The 27,427-nt window shown below is 34.5% G+C and overlaps 1 protein-coding gene across 2 annotated transcripts in view; it reads right to left on the reverse strand.

Moving 5' to 3' along the window:
• The window catches only part of SPOCK3 (SPARC (osteonectin), cwcv and kazal like domains proteoglycan 3), a 489,739-nt gene that overhangs the window by 272,831 nt on the left and 189,481 nt on the right, over window positions 1–27,427 (reverse strand). For both annotated transcript variants that reach the window (XM_059174767.1, XM_059174763.1), the window contains exon 4: window positions 8,748–8,862. In XM_059174767.1, the coding sequence (XP_059030750.1) occupies window positions 8,748–8,862 (115 nt within the window). The remainder of the gene's footprint in view (window positions 1–8,747; window positions 8,863–27,427) is intronic.

Raw genomic sequence — 27,427 nt, forward strand, 5'->3', positions numbered from 1 at the left:
GAAATCAGGGAGCATAATACCTCCAGTTTTGTTCTTTCTCAAGATTGTTTTGGTGGTGCCATATAAGTTTTAGAATTATTTGTTATATTTCTATGAAATTTTCATAAGGATTTCATTGAATCTGTAGATTGCTTTAGGTCATATAAGCTATTTAACAATATAATTCTTCCAGTCTATGAATACAGGATATCTTTCCATTTTTTTTGCATCTTTGTCACTTTTTTTCATCAATGTCTTATAGTTTTTAGAGTATAGGTCTTTCACCTCCTTGATTTAATTCATATCTAGGTATTTTATTCTTTTCAATGTAATTTTAAATGGAATTGTTTTCTTTCTTTTTTTTTTTTTTAAGATTTTATTTATTTATTTGACAGAGATCATAAGCAGGCAGAGAGGCAGGCAGAGAGAGAGGAGGAAGCAGGCCCCCTGCCGACCAGAGAGCCTGATGTGGGGCTCAATCCCAGGACCCTGAGATTATGACCTGAACCGAAGGCAGAGGATTAACCCACTGAGCCATCCAGGCAGCCCCTGGAATTGTTTTCTTAATACCACTTTCTGATAGTTTGTTATAATGTATAGAAGTGCAACAGATTTCTGTATGTAGATTTTTGTATCCTTAAGCTTTACTGAATTTATTTATTATCTATGTATGTTTTAAAACTTCAGAATTTTATGCATATAGTATCATTTATATCACATGCAAATAGTGACAGTTTTACTTATTTCCTTCTAATTTTGATGGCTTTTACTTCTTTTTCTTACCTTATTACTATGGCTAGGACTTCCAATATTATGTTTAATGAAAGTAATTGAATGAATGAGAATCCTTGTCTTATTACTGATCTTATGGAAAGACATTTAGTTTTTCTCTATTGAGAATGATGTAAGTTGTGGGTTTCTTTGTATATAACCTTTACTAAGTTCAGGTATGTTTCCTCTGTGTAACCATTTTATTGAGAGTTTCTGAATGCTGGTTGTTGCCATTTTTTTTCCCTGCATCTACTGAGATGGTCATATGATTTTTCTTCTTCTTCTTCTTCTTCTTCTTCTTCTTCTTCTTCTTCTTCTTCTTCTTCTTCTTCTTTTTAATGTAGGGTATTATGTTGATAGATTTGTGGATATTGAACCATCCCTGCAACCCAAGAATAAATCCCACTTGATTGTGGGGAATAATCCTTTTAATGTATTGTTGAATTTGGTTTGCTAATATTTTGTTGAGGATTTTGGGATCTATATCATGAAGGATACTGCTCTTCGTGTGTGTGTGTGTGTGTGTGTGTGTGTGTGTGTGTGTGTGTGTACTGTCCTTCTCTGATTTTGGAATTAGGTTAAGGCTAGCATCATAAAATGAGTTTGAAAGTATTCTTCATCTTCAACTGTTTGGAAGAGTTTGAGAAGAAAAGGTGTTAAATTTTTGAATGTTTGGCAGAATTCACTAGTGAAACCATTGGTCCTGGACTTTCATTTCTTGGGATATTTTTTATTACCCATTCGGTATCACTAGAAATTAGTTTATTTAGATTTTCTATTTCTTCATAATTCAGTCTTACAGGATCATGTGTTTCTAGAAATTTATCTATTTCATCTAGTTTGTTCAATTTGTTGATAGAGATGTGTAATTTTTTAATAATCTTTTGTATTTCTATGGTATCAGCTATAACTTACTCTTTTATTTCTGATTTGATTTATTTGAACCCTCTTTTTTATAATTGGTTAGTCTAATTCTTTGTCAATTTTGCTTATGTTTTCAAAGAACCAATTCTCAGTTTACTGATCTTTACTATTGTGTTTTTACTTTCTATATTACTTATTTCTACTTTGATCCTTATTATTTCTTTCCTTCTATTAACTTTGGGCTTCATTTGTTCTTCTTTGTCTAATTGTCTTAGGTATAAATTTAGATTTTTTTTTACTTAAGTTTTTTTCCCTTTTTTTCACTCCTTGAAGTAAGCTTTTATTGATATGAACTTCCCTTTTAGAACTGTATTTGCTGCATCCTATAGATTTTAGTATATCCTATTTTTGTTTTCATTTGTCTCTAAGTACTCTTTTTTTAAATTTATTCTTCAATTTATTCAATGATCTTATTGTTGTTCAATAGCACATTATTCAATCTCCCCATTTTTATGTTTTTTTTTTTCCTGTTTTCAATTTGTAATTGTTTTCAGGTTTCACACCACTGTAGTTGCAGGAAAAGATAATTGATATCATTTCAACCTTCTTTAATTTATTGAGAATTATTTTGTGTTTCAACGTGTGATCTACCCAGGAGAATATTTCATGTGCACTTGAAAATAATCCATATTGTGCTGCTTTTGGATGGAATGTTCTATATATATTAAGTCCATTTGGACTGATGTTATCATTTAGATCTGATGGTTCCTTATTGAGTTCTTGTCTGAATAATATATGAAATTATATAATTTTGATGTTAACATCTCTTACTATTATTGTATTGTTGTCAATTGTCCCCTTTAGGTACTTAATATTTACTTTATTTAGGTGTTCTATGTTAAGTATATAGATATTTAAAATTGTTATATCCTCTTGTTGGATTGTCCCTTTATCATCATGTAATGTCCCTCTTTGTCTGTTATACAGTCTTTATTTTGGTCTATTTTCTCTGATATGAGTATAGCTAAAAGAGCTTTCAGTTTCATTTTTCATGGAAATCATTTTCCATTCCTCCTCTTTCAGTCTGTGTATGACCCTACTTCTAAAGTCAGTCTCAGGGCACCTCGCCAGCTCAGTTCGAAGATCATGTGACTCTTGATCTTGAGGTCATGAGTTTGAGCCCCACATTGGCTCTTGAGATTACATAACTAATAACTAGATAACTAACTAACTAAATAAACTTAAAAAAATAATGTTGGTTTCTTTTAGATAGCATATTAGATGGGTTATGTTCCTTATCCATTCAGCCACCATGTCTTTGATTGAAGAGTTTAGCCCATTTACATTGATAACAATTATTGATCGGTATGCACTTATTGCCATTTTGTTAATTGTTTTCTAGCTGTCTTTTTCTTTTTTCCCTGTCTCTTTGTGGTTTGGTGATTTTCTTTAGTGTTATATTTAGATTCTTTTATTTATTTACCTCTTTAATTTTAGTGTAAGTTCTTGCTTTATGGTTACTATGAGTTTCACATATGACATCCTGTGTATGTAACAGGTGGTTAAGTTGATCTTTTTTTAATAGAATTTATTTATTTATTTATTTGAGCAAGAGTGAGAGCAAGACAGAATAAGAAGGAGAAACAGAGTCCCTGCTGAGGAGAGAGCCCAATGTGGGGCTTGATCCCAGGACTCCAAGATCATGTCCTGAGCCAAAGTGAGCAAACTGAGCCACCCAGATGCCCCTAAGTTGATCATTTTATATTATACATCCCTTAACTAATTAATGTAGTTTTAGTTAATTTTATTACTTTTGACTTTAACTTTCATGCTTGTCTTATAATTGATGGATTCATTATCTATGTTATATATTTATCTTTTCCAGTGAACTATTTTACTTTCATGTGTTTTCTTGTGATTAATTAGGGCCAATTTTTTTTTTTCTATTCACAGAAGTCCCTTTATCATTTCTTGTAAGGCTGGTTTAGTGGTGATGAGCCTCTTCATTTTCAGCTTGTCTGGAAAACTCTTAATCTCCACTTCAATTCTGAAGGATAACCTTACAGGGTAAAGAATTCTTGGCTGAAAGTTTTTTTTTTTTTTTTTTTTTTCTTTCAATAGTTTGAATATATGATGCCACTCCCTCTGGCAGCCAAAGTTCGTGTCAAAAATCTTCTGGTAAAGTTATGTGTTTCCCTTTTTTGTAACAAGTTGTTTTTCTCTTGCTGCTTTTAAGTTTGTTTGTTTGTTTGTTTGTTTTTTCTGTTTAACTTCTACATTTGAACTATAATATGTCTTACTGTGGATCTCTTGGTATTCATCTTGTCTAGAATTCTCTGTGCTCCTTGGACCTATATGTCTGTTTTCTTTCCTGGATTAGTAAAGTTTTCTGCCATTGTTTCTTCAAAAAAGTTTTCTGGCCTTTTCTCTCTCTTCTCTTTTTTACACCTCTATAATGCAAATGTTATTCTGCTTAATTCTTTCTCAAAGGTCCTTTAAAATATCTTCACTTTTTATAATTCTTTTTTCTTTTTGTTGCTCTGTTTGGGTGAATGCTGTTGAGTTGTTTTCCAACTCACTGATCCATTCTTCTGCTTCATTCAGTCTTCTTTTGAGCTACTCAATGGTTATTTTTTAGTTTAGTTATTGTATTCTTCAGCTTTATAATTTTTTTTAATTTGGCACTTTCTTATATTTTCTATCTCTTTATTTAAAGTTCTCACTGTGTTCATCCATCTTACTCCCAAGTTCAGGGGGCATCTTTATGACCATTACTTTAAAATTATATCAGGCAAATTGCTTATTTCTGTTTTGTTACAGTTTTCCGCTGAGGCTTTTTCTTGTCTGTTTGGAAAAGTCTTCTCTTTACTCATTTTGCCTGACTTTCTGTGTTTGCTTCTATGTATTAGGCAGATCAGCTACCACTTCCCATCTTAAAGGAGTGGTCTCATGTAGGATATATCCTAATGTAAGAGATAGTGTAGGGTTCAGAAGTGCTATCTTCCCTGGCAACCACAGGTATCTTTTACGTGAGCTGTGTGCATCCACCTGCTGTTGTGAGGCTGCAGCTACAAGATGGGAATGAGCAAGGATTTCCCCTGGCCCAGTTGTAGCATATGGCTATGTGGCACAGAGGTGTGTATGTCTCTCACTCGAGGCCACATGTGATGTGTGGCTGCAGCATAAGAGTTGGTGGGGCCCTCAGTAGGGAATACCTTCTGGTGCTAACAGGTTAGAGGGAGAGTTCTAAGTAGTATCCACCAGCACCTGCATTTGAAATTAGTTTGTAAAAATTGCACCTAAGAATGCCTTTGTCCTCAGAGAGAGCCCCAAATTATTGTCTTTCCAGCAGATGCTTTAAGATCAGTAATTACATCTATTTCACATGTGTTCTGGGTACTCTTCAAACACTTGATTTTGGGCTGGATCCCAAGGCAAGTGAGCCTGTGCACAAGCCCCTTAAGAGCATGTTCTCTGTTCCTTACAGTTCTATGGTTTTTCTGGATGTAATTCCCATTGGAAGACATTTGGGGCACTCACCTGTCCTGTGAAGGACCTAGGGGTTGGGGTCCTGACACAGAGAATAGACCCTTCAATTCTTAAGGAAAAGTTCTATATTTTGAGATCCATCCTGATTATGGATTACCATTCCTGGTGTGTGTGTGTGTGTGTGTGTGTGTGTGTTTCAAAGTGTACCCCTTTTTCCTTTGTTGGAGAGGCTCTGTTCATTGTTTTTAGGTCTTTTTCAGAGGAAATTATTCCACATGTAGTTATAAATTTATTGTGTCCATGAAAGGAGGTAAGTTCATGATTTTTCTACACTGCCATCTTGAACCCTTCTTTCTCAACAAATTTATTAAAGATATTTGTTGATGACTTCTATATCCTTTCCAGACTATGTTCAACAAATAAGCACAAAGCACACAGAAAATAACTTCCACTTAGATTATCTATGTTGACCAGTTCAAATGATCAAACTACTCAATTTTCTTCTCTAAGCATTCAAAAATAAAAGCTATTTTAATATATTCTTCAAAGAAAATATATACTAGCCAGCATGTCAAGCTGATTATAAAGTAGTAAGACATAGACACTGACTTCATGAAACTTCCTGTCAGTTGATGGAGATTAATGTTAGATAATATATTACATATACATTATGTTAGACAATATATTATATATATTATATATATATACATATATTACAAATGCATATGAATATTTCAAAATGAGTTCAGCATTCTAAGGTAATGGAAAAATGGATATGTCATCTAGTTTGAGAGGGATAGAGAAATTAGGAAAACATCTTTGAAAAATAGGATTCTTCCTACAGATGCAAACAAAAAATTCCATTTTCTCTTTTATGGGGAAAAAATGATAAGTGGTTTCATTAAATAAAAACAGTAATAATCTCTAATCTAAACTATGTAAGTGACCAGAATTGATTAATTAAACTGTTTTCCTTGTTTTCTGTACCTCATCCCCATATCATACACACAACACCCAGATTTAAGAACTGCTATATTTATATTAGCCAACTTTTACTGATCAAACTGCTTGGTAAAACTCTCCTTCCCTAAGTGTTGTATAAACATTCACTATGTACTGACATCCTCAAAGCAAATAAAGCATATCAAATATTAATCTTAAAATCAATTCTTTGGAAACTAGTTATTTATTTCTTGAATACAGTGTGTATTGAGTGCAAATTTTATAGTAGCGTCTATCAGAGTAGAACAGGGCTAAATACTATTTATATAAAACACTTAGAATTCCACCTACTTAAGACATAGTAGTCTCCCCAACTTCCCCAGCCTCCTACTATACCAAAGGCAGAGATAGCAATGGTGCTCTCTTCAGGACAGTTCACCTGTTTATATTAAGAAATATTCTAGCTATTGGTTCTGAGCCTTTATCATGTTTTGTTTTGTTTTTTTTTTTTTTAAGATTTTATGTATTTATTTGACAGACAGAGATCACAAGTAGGCAGAGAGGCAGGCAGCCAGAGAGGAGGAAGCAGGCTCCCTGGTGAGCAGAGAGCCTGATGCGGGATTTGATCTAAGATCCTGGGATCATGACCCAAGCCAAAGGCAGAGGCTTTAACCCACTGAGCCACCCTGGCGCCCCTGAGCCTTTATCATGTTAAGAAAGGTTTTTTTTTTTTTTTTTTTTTTTTGTCTGTAGTAACATGTTTTTGTTTGTTTTTGTTTTGTTTTGTTTTTAATAATTTAGAGAAGCAGTGAGACAGCACAGTTGTAAAAAGCATGGACTTTGGTGTCAGTATGTATTTATTGGATCAATGCTCTGAAAATTCTCAGTGATCTCGAGTCAGTTACTTTAACTTCTCCTGGCTTCAGCATTCAGAAATTGTGGTCTCTGCCCCCAGGCATGAGATTAGCTGTGAGGTCTTCAGTTGCTCTTTGACTTGGTTCAGAGGACCAGAGGTGAAATGGCCAATGAAGTGTTAAATGTGTATAGATGAAAATCTTTCTCAGGGTCTCTGAAACTTGTGATGAAACAGTTTTGGCATTTTTATGAAATGAATTGACTACATCTCTGCAATTTAGGTGAGGGATTATACAGGAAATCTTTCCAATACCACCCTCTTACTGATTCCTGAAGTAAAAATTAACTCTTCCTCATCCCCTCCATACTTATGCTTGTACATTAATATTTAAAATTTTGATGATTAATTAATATTAGTCCAAGAAATTCAGAAGCTTTTTGAAATCCTATGGAAATAAATAGAATAATAAAATTCTGGCCCAAAGTTTCAGAGGCCCTTGGTAAAATTAACAGAGGACATGATTGAGTGGGGAATATTTTGTTGATAGTTCTGCTTTCCCATTTTGTGTCCTCCCACAATGCATTAACTTTATAACAACACTGTTTCCTAGAAATCTTTTACATTTTGAATTCCAAAACTCTTGCCCGCTTTCTCCCTCTCTCTCTCTTACTTCTGCAAATACACTACTGATATGCCATGAATCTTTCATCCCAAGTGAACTCATTCCTAAATTCTTTATCTTGGTTGCATTAGTCTGCCTTGACACTTGAAACCTGACACTGTAGACGTGGCATTATGGAATAAGCTCTTCCTTGACTCCATTCAGCATACAATAAGGCGTTTTATGCATATGTACTTTTATATCAATAAGAAAAGCCAACAAAATTTAAATTTTTCCATTTTCTAGAAATGTTACATTCTTATTCGTTAATGTTTTTAATCTCTGTTGGTGTGTTTGAATAATAGACTTTAAAGTAAGTACACTGAAATCAAAATGCAATTAATCCCCGAACATACCCAAATAGTGAAATTCCCTTGCTCATTTGATGTGAGAGTAATACAGATCCAATATCAAAAAAAAAAAAAAAAGTGTTCTCACAAAGAGAATTCTTTTTAAAGTAATAAAGGGAATGAATATGCCTGCTTGCTTCAGTCAGTTACCCAGTGATTTTACTTTTGGTTGGGGCATGCTTCAATCCTTAGGACGCAGCATGAAACTTTACAGGATATTTCTAAACTACCAATCCTCCTCGAAATAGAGCCTATCTGACAAAAGCAGTGATATCATTATAAAAAAAAAATATTTAAAACCCTTTCTTCTTTTAAATTTTGAATAAACTTCCAGACTACAAGGACTCCACCAGTATGAGTGCTTCCTTAGAGTAAAGTGTCCTCAAGGGTTCTAGGTTCATGTTTCTATATTGTGACTTTTCATCTTTTTTTATGAACATCTCTCATTTTTTCCCCTTTGGCTTGGTTTCCAATTATCCCTTCAGGAAAATATGACATTTAACAAGGCATAAGCATAAATATTTAGAGGGTAACAAAATTGTACTTATTCCTTAAAACAGAAAAAATGTAAGTATGCAGATATAAGACTTTAATCCAATCTTCACAAAATCCTCTTTTTTAATAATATATGCCTAAATTCTGTAATCCATAGTAATTCTGATTGATTACAATGTTTAATACAAGTGAATTATAATTGAATTAACCAAGCCTCTAAAATTGTTTCAATAAAACTCTGGATAAAAGCTTAGCAGATATTGCCAAATATTTACACTCAGCAGTTATACATGGTAAGGAACACTATTCAATCAGTGGAATTTAATTTAATAATGTTTACCTGTGTGTAAGCCTCCGGTGACTAATGCAGACTGCAGTCTGAGAATCTTGAGCAATGCATACTTTATGGCGACTACATTTCATCTTTAGGCATGGATCTTTAGCTGGATCTAAAGCTAAAAAAAAATTGTTCAGAAAATATTAAGATATGTTTCTGAGAAATGGAGGTATCTAATCTCATCAAACAATTTGATCAAGGACTTTACATAGAAGTTCAGCTCTAAATTTTCTTCACATTCTTCCTCTTTTGAGATGCTTCTATTTCTACCTTCCTAACTCAGAGTTCATAAATGGCTGCAGTTTTGTCTTATTTATTCCATTCAGAAGATAAAATACCTGCCTATGATCAAACAATGTGTAAACAAAACGGAAACTTCAACACAAAATTTTTCTATAGTTGTTGTTTTCTAAGCAGTAAAGATGTAGAGATAAAGTTGGGGTGTGTTACTGTAATACTTCTGTCAGTAGACAATAATAATTTCTACTTTTGTTTTCCCTAGAGAGATGTAGGTGGGAGGAGATAAAGGATTAAACCCAAAAGATGTTAGTGGGCATTAATAAATCTTTGGATATATAAGAAAAGTCTACAGCTACACTAGGAACCGGCTGAGTGCATCAGGGTAATAATTGAGATATTGCATTGTCATTTTTAAATCTTGCTTGAAATTTGAACCACTATTTTTCTAAACAAAATGTCTCTCTTGGTGGATGCCAACACAAAGATTGTGTGATTTGTTGGTGATATTTTAAATAACAGTTTTAATAAGCTATAACTTGCATACAATTCATTCTTTTCATCTTGAAATTCTGTCGTTTTCAGTATATTCACAGCTATGAAACTATTATCATAATAAATTTTAGAAAATTTTTATTACCTCAAAGAAATGATACCCTTTAATTATCACCTTCCAATTACCACGCCAACTACCCTAACTCCTTCACAATCCCTAATAAGAGTACCCACTAATATAATTTCTGTCTCTACAGATTTGCCCATTCTGAATATTTTATGTACATGATATTATACATTATGTGGTCTTCTCTGACTGGTTTCCCTTGTTTGGGGCAATGTTTTCAAGGTCCAACCATGTTCTAGAATGCAACACTACTTCATTCCTTTAAATTGCTAAATATCATTATATAGATATACTATATTTTATTTATCCATTCACTAGTTGAGGGAAATTTTGTTGTTTCTACATTCTGTTTATTATGAATAATACTGTTATTGGTAATCACTATTTGTGATGTTTGGTGATATTTTTTGTGATTTTGTGTGTGGAAAGCCAAGGAGGGAGTTGGCACAAATAAGAAACAGGCACTGAATGTCCACTTTGGGTACATGTCACAACTGAGAGGAAAAGAACTCATGCAAGATGGAAACTGAAAACAAAATTCTAATGCATGTAGAAAAATGGAGCACAGGTGACCTGAAAGATGTGTATTTAGAATATGAAGAAGTATTTGGGAGAGCCCTGAGCTTTTCACTGACCATGAAAGAGCTGGTCTCTTCAAATTTTAAACTTAGAGGAAACTAGAGTTAGCATTTGGTGTACAAATCAAATTTAGTTTTATGAATGTGTTAAATCAATAACCTAACTAAAGTTAATACATTTTATTTTATTTTTTTTAAGATTTTATTTATTTATTTGACAGAGAGAAATCACAAGTAGATGGAGAGGCAGGCAGAGAGAGAGAGAGAGAGGGAAGCAGGCTCCCTGCTGAGCAGAGAGCCCGATGCAGGACTCGATCCCAGGACCCTGAGATCATGACCTGAGCCGAAGGCAGCGGCTTAACCCACTGAGCCACCCAGGCGCCCAAGTTAATACATTTTAATAAACAATAAATGAACCCAATTTCAATCAAATACAGATAAAAACTACATATATAGGTGCTCATATATAAAAACATATTTTGGGGTGCTGGTTGACTCAGTCTTTGAGCACACAACTCTTGATTTTGGTTCAGGCTGCACATCAGTGGGAAGTCTGCTTGAGATTCTCTCTCCTTTCGCCAATCCCCGTTCATGCTCTCTCTCTTTCTAAAACCAATCGATCAATCTTATAAAAACTTACACATTTTCTTTCTCCAAGAAGTATATTTCTACAAAACTCTTTTTTGAGATTTCAAATACTCATGAGATTTAAAATTAAAAATACTAACATATAGAGTTGATCATATGTTCACTAGTAGACATCTTACATCATAATAATATGTTCAAGTGCATCTGTTAAGTTTCTTCTGAGAAAAAAAATTAATAGTCAATGATTAGATCAATTATAGTTTTTCTTAATTTCAGAGAAATTTTAAAACATAAGATAAACAAAAGTAGTTATTTTATTCTCTAAGAAATGTTGAATATACTTTGTTCACCATGCAAATGCAAGTTGCTAGAACATTCTCATACTATCACAGTTTAAACTATCATTAATTAGAAAATTGTCTCATTGAACTCTTGCACTTTAGACCTGTATGAATTCTTGTCAGACAACATAAAAGAAAGTACATACAATAACTTAGAAAGCATTAAAATGTTTTGTGATATTTCTAATCTTTAGTCTATTTTGATTTTTTAAAATATTTTTTTTTTTTTTTTTTTAATTTTTAATATTTTATTTATTTATTTGAAAGCGAGAAAGAGAGGCACATGAGCGGGAAGGGCAGAGGAAGAGGGAGAGAGAGAATCTCAAGCTGGCTCCATGCTCCATGATGTAGGGCTTGATCCCAGGACCCCAAGATCATGACCTGAGCTGAAACCAAGAGTTGTATGCTTAACCAACAGGTGCCCCCTATTTTGACTTTTAATTGCGAATACCACTTTCAAATATTGATTGAAATCAAACAATTCTGGCTAAAAAAAATGTCATTATACATACAATTTTATCTATATTCATATGTCCTACACTCATTGTGAATATATTTAACCTAACATACATTATTCTGAAAAAGGAGTGTATTTGTTTTGAAATAAAATAATAAAAATAATTTCACATGTATTTGTACATGTGAAACTATCAGGATTAATCTAATCTAGTTATACACCAAATTCAGACCATTAATAATTATCTTTACTTATTTCTTTTAGTTTTATTTATCTTATACAGCTTACATTAGATAATTTTCTAAAGTTCCATGACACCTCTTACATTATACCTACTTAATAAAAGTACAAAAAAGTACAAATAAAAGAACCCCAAAATTGACATAGAATGAGAAAGAAATTATCAGAACAAATACAGCACATGAAAATTAATTTAATAAAATTTTACATACAATTCTATAGAAATGATCAAATGAAAGAGTAGTAGTATTTGTCAGGAGATTGAAAATACAATAGAAAGTGAACATGAAGAACCAGATACATAGGATCTACAGTAAGGAAAAGATCACTTTCTGTGCATGTGATTTTAACCATCTGTATTTTTGAATAGAACTTACATTGTTGGCAGCTTAAAAATTATAAAACATCACACACTGTAAATACAGATGCTTGAGATTTTATTCTTGAAATCACAACAATAACACAACCATCTTCCCCTTGGCTGAAGCCCATGGATTAGACTCAATCCTGTATTTTAAAAAAGCCTGGCATAAATTCATCACCTCCTTCTGTTGCTATCCTTTTCTTTCCATCTTTTTCAAATTAACATCTCCTATTCTATTCTGTATTATTGTGTTAGTGTATTTTTTCTCAAGCATCCAGTACCATGATCCCTAGGAAGATTTCAGCTAGCACACTCAAATTCATCTGGCTATGTTCTTTCTGTCTTAATCTTTCGTAATCTTTCTGATGTGAACTAACCTGGGGACATAACTAATACTTCTTTTTAGTTTTGTTATAAAAAAAAAAAAAAGGCTGTCTGAATGCTTTATATTTGCACTCGTGGTGTGGTTGCATTTCACTTGTGATATAGAATTTCCCTCACTCTTTCACCAGAATATTTGTTTTTTAGTCCAGAATCCCCCACTCATTGCTAGACCAGAGAAAGCTAGGACATATCCAGCCTGACCCAGCTGCTAATGGTGGAAGTACCTGAGACAGCAAGGGTAGGTGAGAACAGGAAACAAACATGACTGTAGACAGGTATGTCAGTTTGAAAAGATCTAATTCTTGAGAAGAGGTCCTTACATCAAGGCAACCAATAAGTAAGGACATGCAATACAGATGTTGGGTCAAGAAAACAAACAGAGAAAATGACTGAAAGGTGCTGAATTCCCATCGCAGCAGAAGAATCATTAGTTTTCATGTTTCATGCAGGTGGTCTTCAAAGAGGGAAAGGCAAAAAGTGAGTCATTAAGGTGCAAAGATAGGTATTATTGTTTGTATCAAGAACTGAAATAAACTTCAAGATCAGAACTCTTTTTGTTTTTTGTTAGCATTTGGTTTATTGACATCAAGTCTGTTTTCTCCAGAGAAACAGAACCAACAGATGCATCTATCTATCTATCTATCTATCTATCTATCTATCTATCTATCTTTACTATAAGGCATTGACTCATGTGATTATGGAGGCTGAGAATTCCAAAATCTGCTGCCAGTAAGCTGGAGACCCCATGGTAAGTTCTCATATGAGTCCAAAGGCCTGAGAATCAGGAGAGCTGATGGTGTAAGTTACTGTCTGAGTTTGAGTCCAAAGATAGGAGGAGATGGATGTTTTGACTCAAAGACAAGCAGAAAGAAACCTTTCTTTTTTTTTTTTTTTTATATAGTTTGGTGTTTTGGTTTTTTTTTTTTTAATTTTTTATTTTTTATAAACATATATTTTTATCCCCAGGGGTACAGGTCTGTGAATCACCAGGTTTACACACTTCACAGCACTCACCAAAGCACATACCCTCCCCAATGTCCATAATCCCACCCCCTTCTGAAATAAACTTCAAGATCAGAACTCTTAATCTGTAAAAACTCACTTCTGGAATTTAACAGTGTTTATACACAAAAAAATGTGTAGCTTTTTAGAAGATTAAATCGCAATGACTTTAGGCTAAAGCACTTTTAAATAATTCTGCATTTTACTTTTAGTGGGGCTAATGTTGAACCAGTTACCTTAGTTAAATCAACACCAGAGAAAAGATTTCTTAAAATCTTGACAAATATAATAAAAACTTAATATTCCCAATATTGATTCAGATTTTTCAAAGACAAATATTACTAGTTTTTGTAGTAAAAACTAGTAATATTTATGTAGCTTGATGGGTTCATCTATAAAAGTCAAGCTTTTGGACTGAATGCCAAATTAACATTCTTCTTTCAAAACATGTTATTAGATTTCAGCATACATTTTGGCACCAGATATCCTACATGGAATGGATCCTGTCCTCAACAGACTCAATATTTTAATTGGAAAAGATATATATATATATATATCTTTTATATATATATATGACAATTAGAATACATTGTTAAGTGGAAATTATACCCATACATATTTACTGTGTATATACATTTAGTTATGTGAAAACACATATACACACACAGTTTAAGGAGACATATAGTGGTGAATGAGGGATAATTAGGATGAATGCAAACTTAGGTAGGTTTTGAAATATGCACAATAAGCAAAATGAAAGAAAACTCCATATAAGAAGATAGTATGAATTGCATAAGATATAAAAAGTATGCTCTATCCTTGGAATGACAGATGGTTCATGATCAATGAAATATAAAATGTGCATGCTGCCTGAAAGTACTAGGAAAAAACACTGGGGAGGCAGATGAAAGCTTATTACCTTTTGGAACTCTCCTTTTTAGAAATGCCATGTCACTTAATGATTTTAATTTGGAGAGTGACATAATTGTGTTTTATGGTAAAGAGATCACTCATAAAATTTGGTTATGCTTTGAATAATATTTGATCAAGACAAGGAAACTAAGAATGTCCAGCGGAGAAAGAATAAGAATCCACTCTAGGGGAACTGAGTGTAAAGACGGGCATGGGAACAAGGCTACCTTTGGAGCAGAAAAAAAAGAGGATTTTGAGAGTGTCAAGCACTGGTCTGTTGGAATAGGTATTCTGAGACAACTAAATCTGAATCGATTGAATAAACATCCCATTCCTCACTTCCACCATTTGTGGACTTTTTCTGTTATTAAAATTGCTATAACTGGGGAGCCTGTGTGGCTCCGTGGATTAAGTCTTTGCCTTCGGCTCAGGTCATGATCTCAGGGTCCTGGGATTGAGCCCTGCATTGGGCTCCCTGCTCAGCAGGAGCCTGCTTCCGCTTCTCTCTCTCTGACTACTTGTGATCTCTGTCTGTCAAATAAATAAATAAAATCTTCAAAAACAAACAAACAAATAAATAAATAAATAAATCTTTAAAAATATATTGTTATAACTAATTTTCTTTTTATTAGTATTTGCCCAGTTAACTTTTGTCTGAATTCCTTTATTTTTAATTCTTAATTTTTATAGTTTAAGACTGTTCTCAAGAATTCTTAGATGGATTTACAAGCCCAGTCTAAGATGACCTATCTCCTCTTCTGTTTCAAATGTGATTTTTTTTTTTATTTAATTGTACTCTTTCTTCTCACTTTGCTTTGTGCTTTCTAAAAAGATTTTATTTATTTATTTGACAGAGAGAGAGCAAGAGATAAAAGCAGGGGGAACAATAGAGGTTGAGCCCAATGCAGGGCTTGATCCCAGGACTCCAGGATCCCAACCAAAGCCCAACGCTGATACTCGACTGACTAAGGCATCCAGGTGCCCTATTTTGTGCTTTCTATTTTGCAGGGGTTTTTTTCTTTGTTTTTACTTCTTCTTTCCTGCCTCATAGTGTGTTAATTATATTTTTTAACCTTTCTTTCTTTTTATTTATTTATTTATTTGTTTGTTTGAGAGAGAGCAGGAGCCGGGGTGGCAGGCAGAGGGAGAAGGAGAAACTGACTCCCCACTGAGCAGGAAGCTTGATCCCAGGACCCTGAGATCATGACCTGAGCTGAAGGCAGATGCTTAAAAGACTGAGCCACCCAGCCACCCAATTATATCTTATTTAGTACCTTTTTTCTTCTGCTAGTTTGGAAGTCAAAACTCTCTTTCACTGATTTCCTTGAAGTGTTTACACACACAAATAATAATAATAAATGTTATTATTTTTACTGTTATAGCTTATTTAAAATCATAAAATCTGCCATTTACCCATCACTGCTTCTTGGAATTTACATTTCCTTTTGGGTTCTCTTTTTTTGTTGTTGTTTGATTGTTTTTGTTTTTGTTTTTGTTTTCTTTAAAGATTTTATTTATTTATTTGACAGAAGAGATCACAAGTAGGCAAAGAGGCAGGCAGAGACAGAGGAGAAAGCAGGCTCCCTGCCAAGCAGAGAGCCTGATGTGGGACTCGATCCCAGGACCCTGAGATCATGACCTGAGCTGAAGGCAGAGGCTCACCCCACTCAGCCACCCAGGAGCCCTTGGGTTCTCTTGTATAATTTTATGTGTGGAAGCATATTGTTTTATCGTTCTTTTGGCATGTGCAATTGGTACTATACCTTTTATATATTTTTCTGAATGTATCTTTATTTTCCAATCATTTTCATTTTTTTAAAGACATTTCAGAAAGTGAGAAAGAGAGAGCATAGGTTGGGGGACAGGCCTAGGGAAAAGGAGAAGCAGACTCCCTGTTGAGTATGGAGCCAGACACTGGGGTGGATTCCAGGACTCTGGGATCCTGACCTAGCCAAAGGTCAGGATGCTTAACCAACTGAGCCACCAGGTACCCCTCTAATCATTTTTAAAGGATAATTTAGCTGTGTCTGGAACTCTTATGTGATAATTACTTTTTTCTGGCCACAGTAAAAAAATATTATTTCATGTTATTTTGCCCTCTGTTGCCACTAATTAATAAGTCTATTTTCAGTCTGTAGTACTGTGTAAACTATTAGCCTTTACTCCCTGGATATTATAATATTTTCTTATCATCAAAACTTTGTGTTGTGAGATGCTTATCTCCAACTAGTACACCAAAGACATAAGCAAATATGTCCTTCTGTTTGAATTTCAACTAGTAACATAAGTATACTTAAGTAATGAAAGAATTCTTTAGCCATTTGAAAAAAAAAAATGAAGAAAACAAAAACTAAGTTAAACATTCATCGCGTGCCATTGAAGGCCGGGTTTCAACTTTGGAAAAATGTTGGAAAATTTATATCACTAAATAGCGAAATCAAAGTACGCATCAGCATTCACTTGGTGAAATGTCTCTCTAAACTTAATTGTGTGTTTTCACATAAAATGAAGTGACCGGTAACTCAAACATATTTTAAAAACCTTCACGGTTCACCAATGACGCACTGAATATGCTTCCGTTGATGTTTTAACAACAGTTCATTTCACTAAAACTCTATGCTGTAAAACTATAGGAAGAAATAGTTTTCTAGGGAATTTTTTTAAACTTGCCAGATGTTACAATGAAAGGCTATGCAAGTGAGCAGCATGGAAAATAGAGCTAATGCCTGATAGTTAATTAGACTTTTGACAGCCAATTTTGTGGCGCTAAATATGATTAAATGTGGCTGCAAGTCTTTGGAGTGACTTTTCTTAGTTTTAAACCTTAACATTACTTTAGTTATAGAAAATTCTTCCACTCTAACTGTGGTCTCACCATTACAGACATTAAATGTGGAGGTCTATACCACTGCCAGATTTTGATGCAATTGTTGAATTAATTTATTTTTTCATAAATATATATCAAAATATCACAATGTTTATTTCAATAATAGCATATCTTATACAATTGTATGAAATGCAAATGACTACTACATTGATAACTCAAAGTTAATAAGATCTCTAGCTACTATTACGAGACAGAATTTCATCCGACAGTCATTACACTCTGGTATTAAAATATTGTTGACAATTTAAAAATATCATTCTTCTGTTTATCATTATTTTGTCCACATATTATATTATCCATAATACTTCTTAAAGTGATAAATGTTAACAGTGTTTCTTTTACAGAAGAGATGCATCAGAATACTTGATTATATGTAAAAAACTATTATTTTTACTAGTTTCCAATTTCAAAATTGTATTTGATAGACAAAAGTGAGAATCCCCATCATAAAGATTTAAATTTAGGATTTTCTTTCTAATATTTGATAAAAAGATATCTATGATTCAGTTAACACTTACTAAGAGGGTGCCTAAAATAGAATCATAAAGAAGAGTCCCTACTAATGTGTCAATAATGTCTTGGCTTATTGAAATAATATTTACCTGTAGTTTTTGATGATGTCCCCCAATGATTCTATACCTTAATGTTTTCATATAGGAATTAAGGAAATCGAGCTAATTCTAAAATACCAAATAACATATTCTATAATTGTGTACTTTAACTCATTTAGGAGCTGTTATATGAAAAGGAGGAAATATTTTTAAAAATTAACACTGAGTTGAAAAAATGTCCATGTGACTCAGCATGACTGTATGTAAAGTGCCTTAAATATTTCCAGACATAGAGAAAGCACCATATTTGGCAATATCATTTGTATTTTTATTGATAGCTATGAAGGTCCTACAAAATCTTCTATAATTTGCTATACAGCTCTACTAACTATCCGATGGGAGGATATGTGGCTGACTTTGAGTGACATTTTGCTTTTTCTCAGCTCTCTATTAGGACACCTCTGTCTGATAAAAGCCACTGACTCTAAAGTCACCGTTTTCCTAAATAAAGTTTACTCTTCTATTTTTACCGACTTAAAAGTAAAAATAATAATTTCTACATGAACTCTTTTAAAGAACAATGAAGCTAATCCTTAAAAAAAAAAAAAAGAAAGAAATTTCCAAACACAGATTTGTTTCCTCTGAAAGCTGTGTCAAACACTACTACCATTAGATAGCTTACACACTTGTATGCACATACAGAGACATATATGCATAACAAGGAATTGTATCAATGACCATTTAATCTTGGGTATGAATCAGGAGATAATGCCCTGAAATCGTCTACTCAATGTGATATAAAATTAAAAGTATAGTAAGTTGCCACTTCACCACTAGAAGGAATGTTAAAAAACAAAACAAAACAAACAAAACAACTGAACAGAGAAGTGTTTGCAAGAATGTAGATCAACTAACCAAACATGTGGCTGGTGGGAGTATAGAATGCTATAATTACTGTTAATAGTCCAGGTCTAATTAGGAGACAAAAGACATAGTAACTCAAATAGGGAAAGTTTAAAATAAGGAATTTCTAATTACGGTAGAAGAATAACTCTAAAGGAGTAAAGAAAGCTCTAAGGGATACTCTAATAATGAAACAGAGTATCAACAGAAGAGCCAAACTAGAAAGATGCACTTTCTCCCCAGATGTGGAATTCAGTTCTCATTGGAGAAGGTTGCAATGCACTGGATGGCCCAGAAGCCTATTTGGTGGATAGGGTGAAAGCCAGTTGGTCCATAGTCACTGGCAAAGTAGGCGACACCACACCCATTCCCCCCTCCTCTCTGGGAGAGGTGCACTGAGACTGGAGGGAAGGGAACCACAGCTGGGACTGGCAAGTAGGCAACACTCATCCAGTATGCGATGGGCTGAAGCTAGCAGACATGTGCATGGGCAGAGTTGGGGCACCCTCCCCATGGAGTGGGGAGAGTGGGGTGTGTACCTGGGATAGACAGTGCCCACCAAGATCAGGTATGCCAGCTTGCCATGGGATTGTACATACTAGTCATCCATCTGTGGCGGAGCACCCCTTGCACGTCTCTCCTTCAAGCATCACTGGAGTAGAAGGAGACCCAGAGGTACTCCAGAAGCAGAAGGAGAAATCCTTCACTCCACAGACCCTTGCAGTACCCTGTATTGATGAAGCTTAACATTTGGTTTATTACAGGCCATGCTTAGGAGATCTAGTTCCATTACTGTAGAACAGGCAATGAAAAGTGAATGGGGAGATAAGAGGCAGTAAATCAATACCTTGCACAATAGCTCTGAAAAATATTTTGGCAGTTTGTTGTGTAATTAAACAATGCTACATCTTTGAATTTATCCAAGAGAATATTTTGAATGTTCACAAAGAGACTATTATAAAAATATTCATGGCATATTTAGTTATAAGAACTAACCCAAATATCCATCAATGGGTGATTGTTGTTATACAAAGAGAATTCTTCTCAGCAATCAAACAAAACAAACCCCTGAAACATGCAATAATGTTAGATAAATCTCAAAAACATTATATCAAACAAAAATGGCATAAATGAAAATATACAAAGAACATAGTTCCATCTGTATCAAGTTATAGGATGAGCTAAACTAAATTAAAGTGAAAGAAATCAGAACAGCTCAGAATAGTGCTTGCCTGGATGGGGGGTAGGAAACTGGGAGGAGCAGGGTAGAGTAAGTAGTCTGAAGAATGTCTGGAGTGATGGATATGACCTCTCTCTTAATTGAGCTACTGTTAATTCAATTATCTGCATTCACCAAAATGCATCAAACTGTGTATTTTAAACTATTGCTTTTTATTGTATGTAAATTAAACATTTATAAAGAAAAAATTTCCTTTTGTTTTCTTCTAAGGCATTTTTAAAAAATCTCCATTCTCCATAAGAATATTTAAGGTCTTCTTAATCCACAATCTCAGGGCAACAAAGCATACAGTCAAAATCAAAGGTGACAAATTTCACCATTGAAATTTGGATACCAAAAATCAATTATCCATCAATGGAGCATGTTCTTTTGTAATGAATACTGCACAATGCAGATAGGTTACATTAATGAAAAACAAGTCATAATTGGAAAAAGAATGTAGAACAGGGTCTCAGTTTCTCAAATCTGCATTCAGATACTATAGTGTCTATAAAAAACTTTAGATAAAACTGCCAGAATTTAACTACCATAAAAAGAAAAAGAGCTTTTACATATGTCCCCAAATCTTAAAAAACTATTTTATAGAACCAGTGGTAATACTGACCGACAAAACAAGTTGATAGAATTTATAACTAAGAACACTTTTCACTTTTTAAAGATTTGTTTGTTTGTTTGTTTATTTAGAGAGCATTCATGAGTGAGTGAGAGAGGGGGAGGCGGAGGGAAAGAATCCCAAGCAGACTCCATGCCAGGTGAGGAGCCTGAGCTGGGCCTGGATCTCAGCACCCATGAGATCATGAACTGAGCTGAAACCAAGAGATAGGTTGGACGCTCAACTGACTGAGCCACCCAGGTGCCCCAAACTAAGGAAATTTTAAAATAAACATTGCAATACTCAGAACATATTTTATGAATTACATTTAAAAAAAAAATATTTTATTCATTGGAGTGAGACAGAGAGCACAAGCAGCAGAGAGGGTTGGAGGGAGAGGGAGAAGCAGACTCCCAGCAGAACAGGGAGCCCAACTCCGTGCTCAATCCCAGGACCCTGAGATTGTGATCCGAACCAAAGGCAAATGCTTAACAGACTGAGCAACCAAGGCACTCCTATGAATTAAAGTTCTTAAAATCTTTTTCCAAATATTTCTAATTTCAGCAAGTTGATGCTGCTTAAACAGAAATGCAGCTTCAACAATAGCAGACTTCCTTAGTAAAGCAATGGTGATAATTACCCTGGCAGGTAAGTCAGTAAACCTATGGGTCTTTCATAGCCTTCAGTTTGTCATTTCTAATTAATATCATCGCTCACACAAACACAAAAATCCTTTGCAAGTACTGATCTGACTGTTGTTAAATAAGCTTTCACTGACTGCCACCTACTTAGGTGCTCTTAGATTAAAACCTCTAGGTTGCTCAGATGACTAAATCAAATGAGGGTGCATTTTCTGATACAGACCTTTCAGCTTATTTTGTTAGACAGTTTAATCTGTACTTCAGTCTGGTGCAAGTGAAAATTTCTAATTGCTATTTACTAAAGGACTTCTTCATTAGCACTGATCTATCCAATTAATGGTTTGCCATATCTGGTAATTTAATATTACAAAATGTCTAATTTTTAAATCTAAAAACACTGGAAATTTTTGTTGCCTATTATTGTATTTGTCCAAATACTAAAAATATTCAAAAAGTCTTTTTAGTCATATTCTTGGGGCTGTAAATTGATAATGCTATAGGTTCCAATAGGGCCTGACTCAAATCTTTTGAGCAGAATCCTATTTAGTGAGTGACATAAATGACTACAGAATTACAAAATGTGGCTCAATATCAAACACGATGGGACCAGTGGATACAAATGGCTATGATGTTAACTCTGTAAGTACTTTTTGATATTAAATATTAGAAATATATTTTTCTTGCTAAGCTATTTTAAGAAGTGATTAGAGTAACACCATATGCAACAGTGACAATGAAACTGAAACGCGGTAAATTCTAAGGGACTCCATGATTGATCACTGGGGAAACAAGGTCAAAGAGAAAAGGAAACAATGTTGCTATATAGTATTTTTCAACTTTGAAACTTACATGATGGTTAAAATATTTTGAAAATGTTAATATCGCTTTCTTGGATATAAAAATCTCCATTCTATTGTTATAGCAGTATTCCCATGAAGAAACTGCAATATGTCATTGTGAGATGCAAGAGGAAGAATCTAGAAAATACGCAATTTAAACTTGCAGATTTAATTAATTTGTAAGAAAATGTTTTGGGAAAAGTATTTTCCAGATTCTAATTACACCATTGCCTTCCCTACTTAAGCATATTAACAATGAGTCTGGGAGCACCCGGGTGGCTCAGTGGGTTAAGCCTCTACCTTCAGCTCACGTCATGATTCCCAGGGTCCTGAGATAGAGCCCCTCATCAGGCTCTCTGCTCGGCAGGGAGCCTGCCTCCCCCTCTCTCTTTGCCTGCCTCTCTGCCTACTTGTGATTTCTGTCTGTCAAATAAATAAATAAAATCTTTAAAAAAAAAAAAAAAGAAACAAAAACAGTTAGTCTGAAAGACTATGATCATAGGCCTGTTCTGTGGTATGGATTGGGTCTCTTTTAGGCTAACCATATGGTAGAGAAAAGTTCTAAAACAAGGGAAGAATGAAAGAAGAACTTTCTTATTTGTCGTGGACTAAATGTTTGTGTCCCCCTAAAATTCATCTGTTGAAATCCTCACCTGCAATGTGATGGTGAAGTCGTCCCCTCTTAGCCATGGTTTCACTTTCTATAGTTTTTAGTTAACTAGTCACAGTCAGCTGCAGTTTGGAAACAATGCTTTTCCTTCATGTATCAGAAGGCCAATAGTAGCCTAATAACTACATTGCAATGTCATATCATTCATTCATCTCAGTTCATCTTATCATTGCATCATCTCATATCATCACAAGGAGGTAAGCATGGTAGAATAAGATATTTTGAAAAAGGAAGGGAAAGAAAAGACCATATCCACATAATTTTAATTACAACATATTATTGTAATGTTCTACTTGATTAGTAATTATTGTTGTCAATTTAGTCCTGTGCCCAATATATAAGTTAAGCTTTATCATAAATAGGTAGGCACATAGAGAAAAAAAAAAAACATAGTATATAAAGGGTTTGGTACAATCCATGGTTTCAGGCATTCACTAGGGGCCTTGGAACATATCTTCCCGTATTAAGTGGCGAGGGCTTTGCAGATAATTAGATCATGATGGTGGAGCACTCATAAGTGAGATTAGTGCCTCTTCAAAGAGGCCCCAGGGAGTTCTGTCTGTTTCTTACATGAGAATGCAATGAAGATACAATGAGAAGACAACAGTCTACAAACTGGGAGAAGATCTCCCTAGAACTCCACCATGCTCACACCTTACCTTACACGTGTGGCCTCCAGAACTGTCAGAATGTCTGTTGTATGTAAGCTGCCCAGCCTGTGGTTTGTTATAGTGTCCCATCACACTGATTAAGAGACTATTTTTCTTTCTCTGTCTTGGTGTGAATGAGGGGGAGCAGGGGAAGGGAAAAGGAAGAATGCCAGATAACTAAACAAAACAAAACAAAACAAAACAAAAAACAAATACCCAAAAAATAAAAAACAAAACTGAGTCTCTGTTTTCTATTTCGCTTTTCTTAGGTTTCCTTCAAGCCAGCTAAGCCTTGGGCAATGCTCAGATGAATGGGAGTAAAACAGAAGGCATATGGGATCATTTGATAATCTCTACCCCACCTTTTGAACATTAACACACCTCAACTTATGAGTTAAAGATAAAAAAAGAAAAAAAAAACTGTTTTCATTTGTTTTTTATATAATGAAAAGTTTAACACTTTCATTACCATACAATTTAGAATGTCTTCATGTCACATTCATTCTCCAACGGGGGTCCTACTTCAGTGTTGGAATTTTGGAGTGGAATAAGTAAAGTTCTTGTTACCCTTGCCCTACCTGCAGACTCACTAATAAGTGTTTCTGACAACTATAGTCCTTGGTCTAAAATAAAACAACAGTGGAAAAGGACACAGTCCTCCTGACATGTGTGAGAAATGTTCAGTTGCTGACTCTTCTTCTCATGGGCATTGTTGTGGTTTCCATGGAGATTCTCCTGCAGGGCACTCTGGTTAAAGATGGTCTAGATGGGCATTTCTGACTCTCCCATGGGAATCCAGAAACACTATCATCTGTCTCCCAGTTTCAAACCCACTGCTCTTTAGGTGGTCAGCTAGGATGGTGGTCTATAAATATACTTTGAAATATCTTTATGATGAACCCTGTCAGCAGAGTGCCCCACAAATACAAGCATTAGCCCTAACTTTGGTGGAAAAGCTTCTCTTTCTCAGCAGAGCCACCTCAATATGACCCTCTGATGAACAGGAGCAGCAACTTCCAGTGATTTTCACCATTAAAATATTCAGGTTAGAGTTAATACTGGTCCTTAGGTCCCTCAGGATAAACTATAGACATAAGGCTCTCCATTTTGTTCCCCAGAAGCCCCTTCAGCTTATAGAATCAGCTCTCTTTCCCACCGTCAGGGGGCAGTGGAAGGGGATGAACCACAGGGCACTAACAGCTCTATAGAGGAGAATGCAACTCCAATTGCGATCACCTTCCATTTCTGTTTAAAACTTCAGACTACAGGGGTGCCTGGGTGGCTCAGTCATTAAGCATCTGCCTTCAGATCAGGTCATGATCCTGGGGTCCTGGAATAGAGCCCTTCCTGATGCAGGAAGCCTGCTTCTCCCTCTCCCACGCCCCCTACTTGTGTTTCCTCTCTTGCTGTGTCTCTTGCTGTGTCTCTACACGTCAAAAAAATAAATAAAATCTTTATTTAAAAAAAAAAAAAAAAACTTCAAACTGCGGTTGACAAAAGCTGTTTCATGATCTCTTTGCACCTCCCAAATAAGTAGTCTTACACTTGGATTAGACTTAAAATTTCTGAGTCTTTATTACCCATTCTATTGTGAATGATCTCAGAGGCCTCCAGCAAAACCCCTAAGCAACAAAAAGAGACAAAAATAACTCCTGTTTATACTGAGGAATAAAAAGCTTAAGTGTTCAGAAAAGTCTCAGGGTTATGGTAAAATGATACAAATGTATGGTTTCTATGATTTTTCTACTTATTGTACATATATATTTAATATGTATAAATCATATGTCAACATTTATTATCATGTATTATTTATATAGTGTTAAATGTATGAAATTACATAATGTATAAATATATATTGCATATAATTTTATTGCATGTTTTATGTATATTCCGATGGGTACAGTTTTCTATTTTATTTTTTTAAGATTTTTAAAATTTACTTATTTGACAGAAAAGACATAGCAAGAGAGGGAAAACAAGGTGGGGAAGGCAGGGGAATAGGAGAAGGAGAGACAGGCTTCCCATGGAGCAGAGAGCCTGATGTGGGGCTTGATCCCAGGACCCTGGGATCATGACCTGAGCCAAAGACAGACGCTTAATGACTGAGCCATGGAGGTGCCCCCACAGTTTCCTATTTTAAATAATTTTCCTTTAATTTTTTACCTTAATGTTGTTGCTTTTGTTGTTTTTTTAAGATTTTATTTATTTATTTGATAGAGATCACAAGTCGGCAGAGGCAGGAAGAGAGAGAAGGGGGAAAGCAGGCTCCCTACTGAGCAGAGATCCCTATGCTGGGCTTGATCCGAGGACCCTGAGACCATGACCTGAGCTCATGACCTGAGCTGAAGACAGAGGCTTAACCCACTGAGCTGGCCAGGTGCCCCTATCCTAATGTTTTAAATAGAAAAGCATTAAACCAAAACACATATATTCTTTAATTCTTTGTATTTATAGACAGAAAAGTTATTTTTTAACACAATATTAAAATACACATATTGGGGAATACTAGCCATTCTTTAAATTCCATTTCTTCCTCTCCCAAACGCATCGTTCAACCACATTCTTTTATTTTCTCTACTCAGTAATTATAACCATGTGACTGAATTTAATCAATAAAATATAAAGAAAGGAACTGTATACCCATTTCAGGCTTCTTCCATAAAAATGTAAAGGAAAAAATGGGCACCAATTTCAGACTTTGCACGTAAATATCTCTCATTCACAATCCTCCATGGTATATTTCCATTTCAGCTGAGATGGTTATCTCTCAAGGTTTTAGAAAATCAGATACTGAAGAGGGCAAAGCTGCATTAAATGTGTAAGTCCCACATCATTGATTGGAGCACAAGCCCCTACAATCTGGAAACGCTTTTGGATGTTACAAGAGTCGAACTTTAATTGAACTGAGATATTAATTTATTGACCCTTTGCTACTACAGCCTAGAATAACCTCCCTGACATGGATCTTGATATATCGAAATGGGGTGCCAACGTAATAAAAAGTGTGTGACATCATCTTACTGGTCAGGTAGCAGGTAGTCTGGAAATACAGCCATTTTGAAAAATGGAGACCCATGTCATGCAGTAAGGAAATATTTTCTAAAATTCACATGTTATGACTTTTAAGGCAAATAAAATGTCTACTTAGGCTCTAAGGAAGTTTTTGGAATAGTACTTGCAGGTTTCCAAAAAGGTTTTCCAAAAATACTTTCCAAAAAGTTTCTCAACCATATCCCAGTCTCTAGGTTTGCAATGATATGAAAAGTAACTTTATGTCACATTGTTTTCAATGATATTGTTTAACTTTTTTTTCCATAAAAATAATCACCTCCCTACTTGCATTAGAAAAAAAACAATCTCACCTCTAATAACCACTAAATATAAGCAAAACAATAATCAAATCAAAATTGGTTCTGGTAGTGTGGGGGAAAAGGCGTGGACTAAGTTAGGGTGCATCAGTTTGTTGAGCCAAAATAAAAAGAGAGAAAAATTCAGTTCCAAATCCTAATTGAAAGTATCTCACAATTTGTTAGATTCATTAAACTAGATGACTACTCTTGAACATGTAATTGAAGAAATATTTGTCAAATTGGCTTACACAGAAACCAGATTAGTACAATATTGTAACTCTATGCAATTCATGAAGTATAAGTGGTAAGAATGTTGGAGCTTGAAAAAAAAAATCATCTTGAAACAAATAGTGAAAAAATGAGTTCTTGAAATAATAAAAATGTTGTTTCTTGTCTTTTAGGGCAAATATTATTCCAAAAACATTAAAAATGACATATACCTATTGATTAAATTTTTAGTTATCTTAAATGATTTACTTTTAAAGAAAGTAACCCAAATTTAATTGCCACCATTTCTCGTCAGTTAGTCCTAATGGGAGAAAAATTCTAGGAAAAACAAAATATTAAAATCTCTGTTAGCCTACCTATTCATCTTTTGAATGTAGATATAAACAGTGACAGGCAATATACTCTTA

The sequence above is a fragment of the Mustela lutreola genome, chromosome 1 (genome assembly GCF_030435805.1).
Source record: "Mustela lutreola isolate mMusLut2 chromosome 1, mMusLut2.pri, whole genome shotgun sequence".
Classification (NCBI taxonomy): Eukaryota; Metazoa; Chordata; class Mammalia; order Carnivora; family Mustelidae; genus Mustela; species Mustela lutreola.